General features: G+C 37.9%; 1 protein-coding gene across 1 annotated transcript; it reads right to left on the reverse strand.

The window, feature by feature from the left end:
- Nucleotides 1-3897: 3897 nt before the first annotated feature.
- On the reverse strand, nt 3898-6468 carry LOC113350017 (3-ketoacyl-CoA synthase 11-like). Its single transcript, XM_026594076.1, has 2 exons — nt 5497-6468; nt 3898-4873 (listed from the first exon to the last, which is right to left on the reverse strand). The coding sequence occupies exons 1-2, from the start codon at nt 6289-6291 to the stop codon at nt 4091-4093; spliced, it is 1578 nt and encodes a 525-aa protein (XP_026449861.1). The 5' UTR covers nt 6292-6468; the 3' UTR covers nt 3898-4090.
- Nucleotides 6469-8982: the final 2514 nt, after the last annotated feature.

Here is an 8982-nt window from a genome sequence, read left to right on the forward strand (position 1 = left end):
AACCTATTTTACTAGTGACTGGTAGAAGCTAACAATAATCATCTTAAATTACTGCAGGCAACAATCAACAAGTTTAGCGGATGTACAAGGAAATTATGCTACTGACTAAAATGCTAAAGGTACGTACATGTGATGGTTTAAAGCAACATATGCATTGATCCAATGCAAACTTAGAACTATACCAGAATTATGGGTTTAAGTGACAGTTCTAACGGTTATGTGTCTAAGTAATCTTAAAATGCACAGGTTTGTGTTCTAAAATAACCAAGGATCATAAGATAAATGCTAACTGAGAATAAGAAAATACAGTAGGTACTTATATTTTTGAAGCGGTTTGAAGCTTTTCATATTCTCGGAGCATGGGTAGCGGTTGTGCGGCTATGCATTAAGTCACGTGTCGAGCCCTGTGTGATGCCAGTGCATGAAGGATCTTGATGATGGCTTTGTTCTTTTACGAAACTTTTGAATATATTGTACCATGTACTCATTAATAACTTCTCTTCGTCATTGCTTGGGGATCACCTGAGGGGAAATTGGTGCTATGTGGCGCTGATATAGCCAAGTGGAATTGAAGCAATCGAGTGCTGCAATCATACAAAGACGCAAGAGGAAAATATGGAGGCGCTGATGCAGCGAAGCAGTGCTTCCTGCAGCTCTCAAAGTCGAATTGGTAGTTTCGTAGAGAGGACAAACGCTGGTGGTGCTCTCACGAGTTGAGTTGGTCGCATCTATGGATGGAAGGTGGCGATGCTGTTGTCAATAGCGGAGCTGGTGGCGGCAGGATCATATGTTAAGGGTCTGAGAAGAGAAGCGCGCTGGTGAGATCACCCGCTGTGTTACTGTGGTGTTTGCTAACACTAATCCCGATGGTGACGACGGTATCCATAGCCATCCAACTAACACATCTTGAGTGCTGACCTCCTCTAGTATGACTCTTTCCCTGATTGAAATCACCAGTAGCAACAATCAATAGAACAAGCTAGTGGTGTCTACGAGAGTAAGCGACAAAGTACGTAGTATGCATTAAATAAAGCCTACAACAACTCGACTGCTCTCCATAACCTCCTAAATACGTAAAGTCATTCATGGATTCAAGACCACAAATATAATAAGGTATACATTTTGAAGATATGCTCATTCACAGGTATAGGGTATAGTTAACTAGATCCCTAGCAAAATTTCTCAAGGAAATGGAATATAGAACGTGGATACATCTAAGCATCCTCGCTACTGTCTAATATCGTAACTAGTAGTTCCAAGAGATAAACCATGTGCAGGTTATCATTTGAGAAATGTGGTTGAGTTAAACAAGATAACACTTAGCTTTTTATGAGATGAGGCGGGCGTCTTGTGGGCTTTGTCCTGGCATTTTCTGCTGGAGGTACGCTACGTCAAGGGTTTGAGGGAGGAAGATAGGTGGCGACGATGCAGTCAAGTAGCGCTGATGGGATTAAGTCTTGCATTGCTACTTGCCTGTGGATTTCTTCTATCAGAGCCGGTGGAGTTCATACTAGGTTCATTCAAGAGATCTTTGTTATAGATTCTGGAAACAAGGGTAAGATTTTCTTAGTTAGTCATCACAATTCAAAGATTGAATACCATATTATCTTATTTTAGCCAAGAACTAAAAGTAATTTTTAATTGATATTATCAGAATAATTAGTATAGGCACAAGTACAAATCATATGAAGGATCAAAAGTAAACCAAATGAAATATAATGAATCAAAGGGTGATAAAGATTAACAATAAATCAGAAGTTTGATTTTAAATCAACCCTAAGAATGGAGATCTATCAAATTTCAGTTGTAAACCCATTATATTTCTGATGATTTCTCTCTGAAAATTCTATAAAGTTTTGCACTGAAACGAAAATAGGGGAAAGATAAACGCGAATCTGAATTAAATCAATAAGGAGTCTGTTTAGAAATCAAAATCTTCAGTGTTTTAACTACAAAATCACCTAATATAATAAAATTAGAAGATTAAGAAAAGAGAATACTTATCTTCTTAGACGTTCTCCATTTAGTAATTTCATCTTTGACGTGTTCTTGTCGCTTAGATGAAGGCACATTGATATACTTTTGGATAAATGGAAAATTGGTATGGATCATAGCTGGTATAGTGAAGCGCTGACATTCAATTCCTCTCTGGATCGGATTGGTATTTAATTTACATTAGTATGCAAGCGATGAAGAGGGAAGCGATGTAGCTCGATGCAATCAGAGGGGATGAAGAGAGCAGAGAGAACGAAGCTTCTCGGAAGATTAGAAGATCACCCGGGTTGATCTTGGTGTAGATTCTCCGGATTCAAGGCGGTAATGGTTGTGACTGCTCTTGTAGCTTTCTATTGATGATGGGTGACTATGAGTTGTTGCTAAGATTTGGTCGTGCTGGCGGAGCTGTGAAGATTATTGGTGTAGATTATCCGGATTCAAGGCGGTAATGGTTGTGACTGCTCCTATAACTTTCTATTGATGATGGGTGACGATGATTTGTTGCTAAGATTTGGTCGTGTTGGCGGAGCTGTGAAGATTATTGCAGATGGCTGCGGATGAGAGAAGAACCAAGGAACTCCGGATGGTGTAGTCTCGAGATGTACTGGGACTACGGATGATACACATAGGTGCAATTGTCGACTGGGAGGGATGAAGCGTCTTGTGGAGAATAAAAAAGAAACATATCGTGAGAATTGAGCGGACGGTCTTGCTGGGCGAGAAACTCAACTTCTCCCACTGTGGTCGCAATGTTGATTAGGTAAAAGTGGGAAAGAGAAGCATGTCCAAGCCACAACAAGCCCATCCCCTTAGAGGTGAAGAGAGAGAATAGATCAACCAAGAATGTCTTTCTAAATATCATTTCTTTCCTTTTATAATAATCTATCCTCCTCCTCTTATGAAGAAGCACTCATAAGATCAATATATTACAAAACTACCATTGTCTTTCCTTTAAGTTATTAGTAAACCCTAAGAGGCTTTCCTTCTTCCTTCGATTAAGGCCCAACTAAACCAACATGTTCTCTTATGGGCTAGAGCTATCCCAACCTTGTGGGTTAGGTCTAGTCCCCAGGTCTCTCTATCCTAAAAGGAATCTTTAATAGGTTAAGGGGACTCCTTTTCTAAGGATAATTATTTTCATGTATCAATAGTGACAACAACAAAAATAACCTGAATAGGTCATCGGAGGACGAAATCGATCTTTGGACGCGGTCTGGGTCTTCATCAGAAATTGTATTCTGGAACTAGTTGTGTTGGTGTCTTCGGTAACCCTGAAGTTTCTGTTGGTGTCTTTGTTGAACAAGTTTTATTTGATGTTGACTTTCGGAATCCTGAAACTACTGCTGCGGATAATGAGACTATCACATCCCCACGTTAGTAAGAACATAAGCAAACCAGTAAGTCCTAAAACTAACCGTAATAACTAAGAAATAAACGAATCTATAAGTTCGTCGATTGTTGAAACAATCTAGAACATTAAGATCATAAACAAGCCGAAATAAAACCCAACCACCACCATAAACAGGGAGGAAAAGAGGTGGATTTGGTGTCGTTGCTTCTATTGTTGGATTTGCTTTGTCTTCATCATAGGTTAGAACTGAAGATGATCCTATGTTTTGCTTTCTTCCCTGCAAAAGATCACAACCCATACCTGCATAATCATCCTTAATTCCATGGAGAAGAACCACAAAATTACAACAAGAACAGGTCCTACGATGGAATCCAATCGGTAATTAAAACTTAAAAAATTAACAGCAAAAAATAGATCAAGGAAAAAGGAAGCTACTCATGGTACTTGATCTGCTCAGATCGGCTCCAACGGAACCGATCTGAACAGGGAAATAATCAGGCATTAGTGTTTTGGTTGGGTTTTTGGTTTTGGAGAGGATCACATATTAAACATAAGCATAAGTAATTTCGCATATTTCAAATTATGTTTAGATTCAATTACATCAAACGACCACCATACAAATGAATCATATAGTAGGAAGTAAAAAGAGAAAAATTATTACAACAATAGGGTCAAAGCATCATAAAAAAATTAAACATCCCTAATTGGGCTGAAGTACATAATATTCTACCCAGCTAGGTTGGTTTATGATCCAATTGATTCTACTCTAGGAACATGAACAGGGAATGTAGCAATCTCATCCATCCACGGGTTCTTCTCTTTAGCTGGATTAACCGTTCTCAACGCTTGCCATACTGCGCTGTTACATTTAAACCCTGACCCAAACGCGATTTGCCATGTTCGATCTCCTTTTTTAATTCTCCCTTTAGCTTCTGAATAAGCAAGTTCATACCACAATGAACTACTAGAAGTATTACCAAATCTGTATAATGTCATTCTTGATGGTTCCATATGACTTTCACTTAAATCCAAATTCTTTTCGAGCTCATCTAAAACAGCTCTTCCTCCAGCATGAATACAAAAATGTTCAAATGCTAACTTAAAATCTGGTATATATGGTTTGATTTTCATTTTCATGACTTTTCTACCCACTAAAGTCGCAAAAAACAGAAGTTGTTCCGATACGGGCAAGACTAATGGTCCTAGAGTGGTAATGTTTGTTTTTAAAGCTTCACCAGCAACAGCCATTAAGTCCTTCGAAAGGGAAACTCCGACCTTTTTGTTTTCATCTTCTTCTTGAAAGACACAACCGAACGACCGATCATCAGCTCCTTTATGGGTACGGACGGTGTGGATGAGTTGGTATTTAGAACGTCGACGGTCAGACGATCTGTTAGAGAGAAGAATTGCGGCTCCTCCCATTCGAAAGAGACAGTTTGAGACTAACATAGATCGGTTGTTGCCAAAGTACCAGTTGAGTGTTATGTTCTCCATGCTTATTACTAGACAATAAGAATTGGGGATTGCCTGTTCCAGTGAAAATGTTAATGTTACATGGGTAGTTGATATAGCGCATATTAGCTGGGTAATCAATTTACTACCACATAATCCTAGCCGTTTATTTCACTGTCTATTTTGACACCCATGGGTAGTATAATTTTGTCGGTGCATATCACTAGTGATGGTGACTCGTGAGTGAACAAACTTGACCCATTTTATACCGGTGTTCCAATGAGAATTTTCTATCCGTTGATTGGAATTCCTAGATATTTGTGGTGTTTCTAATTAAGGGTAACTAAATCCAACAGAAAGAAATTTATGGAGAAGAAAACGAGGGGTTGTTTGCTTAACTTTTCTTTTTTGATAGCTTGGTACAAGAGTCCCTAGACTACTCCTAAATACCATTCATTTAGGAATTTTAGCATTTACAGGGGTTTGAACTCTGAGCTCCGCAGTGGGAGGGAGCATGAGAACCAACAGACCACTTGATGCTTCGTTTGCTTAGCTTAAAATAGTAAATTTTCTCAAAAATTTCCAAACAAAAGGCAATTTATATCGGAAAATCTAACAGAATCATTGCACTTAAAAAACTTCTTTTGGTTTTTAAATAACTAATTAAAACTCAATGACTGAATAGAAAGATAACAAACCTGAAGGAGTTGTTTGGCAAGGTCAATAGAAATGAGTCCAGCACTACAACCCATACCACCAAGATTGTAACTCAAGACATTACTTCTAAGCTTATAGTGGTTCACAATCATGGCTGAAAGTGAAGGTGTTGGATTAAAAAGACTACAATTCACAATAACAATCCCAATATCTTTAGCCTGAACACCAGTTTTCTCCAGCAATTCATCCACTGCACCGAACATAACCATTTCTGCTTCTTTCCTCGCTTCCGCCATGCACGGATTCGGCGGCACACGTAACACTGCCTCTGGCAAATATGTCGATTGCCCTAACCCTGATCTCTCAAGAATTTTCTTTTGAAACGCTAGATTCTCATCGGAGAAACTACCAGTCATTCCAGACCTTTCCATGAATATTTCTCGAGTACACTTTCGTTCCGGTTCAGGTTTATAACATGAAAAATTTACCAAGTATATTTTCCGTGGCCTAGACATGTAATAAAGTGTGGCTACAAAAACAATGAGAACTGAACATAATATAACGGAGACGAGGTTGAATCTCAGTTGATCCCAGAGTTGGAGTAAATCATGGTACTTTAATGTCGAGACACGAACAGATACGATAATGAAGAGAGGTGTTAGAATGAGATACATAGCATTGGAGATGAGAACATGATACCCTAACTTTACATATTTGAGTTTTACTGACAAGAGAAAATCAGGAAGCGGTAAGTATTTTGCTGGTGCTTTATTGGATTGATCATATTCAACCGTACCGTCAGAAACTGAAACTGGGTCTTTTTTCTTTTGATCCATTCTCGTGTATACTTTGAAAGATCAAGTAAAAAACAATGGACAGTTAGAAATTGTTTTTGGAAAATTTCTCGAGGTTGAGAGATTATGGGAGAAGAAAAGGATAAGTGGTGGCAATTTAAAGGGTTTGTTTAGAGGGGGGAGAGAGATGGGAAGATGCAACTACCAAACAAACTAAGTTGTCTATATAGTTTTCTTTCACAACAAAACTTCTTAAGGTTTTTAAAAGGAAAAGAGAAGCTGTAGAAATAAATTCGCCAGCCAGAGACTGGCAGGATCCTAGTTAGTAAGTTCGCGAATGATTCGCGAATCATTCGCGAATTTTTCCGTATCACGAATTTTACCGTCTTATTCGCGTACGTTTGCAACTCCGAACTCAAGTCGCGTATTATGTGGCATTCCCGGATTATTCGCGAACCGTTCACGAATTTTACGTATCCCGAATGATACGTCCGCTTAATTCGCCATAAATTCTTTAGCTTTTACTTTTCAAAGACTCCACTTTTTGGGCTTTACTGCCTCCCGAGCATACACGACCGAATATTAAAAGTGTTGTAATTTTTATGAAACAAAAACGACTGAAGAGATTTGAAGGTGAAGGTGAGAGAGATCTCAAACTCACTAACCAAGCATCTAAACCACCATACGACGTCCTCTTGGATAACTAATGTTGTATATATTATTAATATCATCATATTAAGTTTATTTTTTCTTTAAATAACTCACACATATGCATAAAAATTGGTCTATGACCTTATAAATACAAATTATTTGTTATATATAGATACCGAATTTTCAGAACCGAACTCACATTTATAAATCGAATTATACATGTACGTATGCCGTTCCGAATTACTGACGAATCACGTCCCATTGACCGAATTTTGGATCGAATCTGGATTTTACAAAACCGTATAATACTCGTATGTTTGCCGTTCCGTACGTTTGCCGAATCCCGAATTGCTAACTAGGGGCAGGATTCACACTAGTCTTACACTATTCACATCTTTTTTCGTGCCTAAACTGCCCTGTTGGGGTCGGCACTAGGCATGTTATGCAAAGATGAATAACTGGACGCCATGGCGATGAGATTTGACTTATTGATAGACTGATATCTGCATGGTATGAAACTATTGAGCCAACGTCACTGGTTGGTCAAAACAATGTTAACCGATTAATTAATTTTCATATCAGTAAAGAAAAAAGTCTTTCGCTAAAATATATGAGTAAAGTATTTTATGATGATTTCTTCTAGTTTAGTAAACCTGTTTGCGCAAAAGATAAGGAAAAGAACCACAAAAGTCTAACTGCCAGCCTCCCAAGCAAAATCACATTAGAATTAAGAACTTTAGTTCAGTATCGTAGTTTCCTTTCTTGTGACATTTTTAAGCTATTTTGGTTTGGATGATGGAATTCTAACCAGAAATAGTTTACCAAACAAAAAAGAAGCTTTAGAGCTAGTCTATGTTAGGTTTAGCTGCTCATGGGTAATATAGTTAACCAAAAAAGAAAAAAAAATCAGCGTTGGGTTGTTAACCAACTCCTGATGAGTACTGATCAATCTATGCCATCTATTCTACGGTGTCAATAAAAACAATTAAATTTTAAAAATAATCTTTTTATGAAGTAGGACACCGGGACCTTGTTTGAAAATGACTCGGTGTCTGGCTGGCTCGTTGAGCCATTTATTGATGGGTACTGTCGTAATAAACTACAAGAAAATGGGTATTGCAAGGAAAATAAATGATTCGTTGGCAATGGAAGAATGAAGTAGACACTTGTAAAGAAGGCGGGTAACGGTTGTGAAGCCTTTAAATGCTTGATTGTTGATTGACCTAATTAATTGATTTGAAACCGATTCCAATTTGATTTCTCTGAGAAGTTTGAATGCACATAATGAAGTATGGTGTAACAGCAAAACACGGCATGTTTTGACTTATGTCACACAACACAATCGAGAAGAGGTAGTCTAAAATAGGATGAAATCATGAATGACCCCTTCTCTAAACCTAGAAAGAAAATAATGCATGTGGATGTGGTCGCAGTTGCAAACTTGCGATCCTCACACGTAATTCATGACAATGCCTCGTTCATAAATAGCCAGTATAGAACCATGTCCCCTCGAATTCAATGAATTTAACGCACCCATCACAGTGCACAAGGACAGGAGGACATGATTGCTAAACACTTCAACTCATGGACTGGAACGTTTATGGGTGGAGGGATATTTTTTCCTTTTTCTTTTTTTTGTCCCGTCGGGAAATATAAGAGGGGTATCATACGAGGACTCAATTTTTTATTTTTTTTAACAAGGAATTTTTTTATTGATGGAAATTCAAGGTTACAATGAATTTAAAATTGAAAATAAGAGAATACAAAGTAACAAAAACATATCGTAAAAGTACAATACCGAGAAATCCGACAAGAGAAAGAGAAGAATTTTATCAGAGTAAGACAAATACAAGTATGAATAACATCCGATTGAATCGGAAGAAAGATGGTTTTTCTCTGAATTAAATTCCAACCATTTAGTTTGTTGTTCTTCTTTACAAAGATGTGCTCCCAAAATAGGAGCGATTTGCTCAACTAGTGACGAAGCTTCCGTCCTCAAAAGAACCGACCATCGATGAAGTTTTCGTCGCCATATAAGTTGGTGATGAAGATTTTGTCGTCGGAATTAACAAAGATGAAGAT

The sequence above is a fragment of the Papaver somniferum genome, chromosome 2 (genome assembly GCF_003573695.1).
Source record: "Papaver somniferum cultivar HN1 chromosome 2, ASM357369v1, whole genome shotgun sequence".
Classification (NCBI taxonomy): domain Eukaryota; kingdom Viridiplantae; phylum Streptophyta; class Magnoliopsida; order Ranunculales; family Papaveraceae; genus Papaver; species Papaver somniferum.

Excerpts from the sequence above, each read along its gene's own strand:
- LOC113350017 (XM_026594076.1), bottom strand. The coding sequence starts at position 6,291 with ATGGATCAAAAGAAAAAAGACCCAGTTTCAGTTTCTGACGGTACGGTT. Across the intron at positions 4,874-5,496 it reads TTGCCAAACAACTCCTTCAG|GCAATCCCCAATTCTTATTG; the intron begins GTTTGTTATCTT and ends TCACTGGAACAG.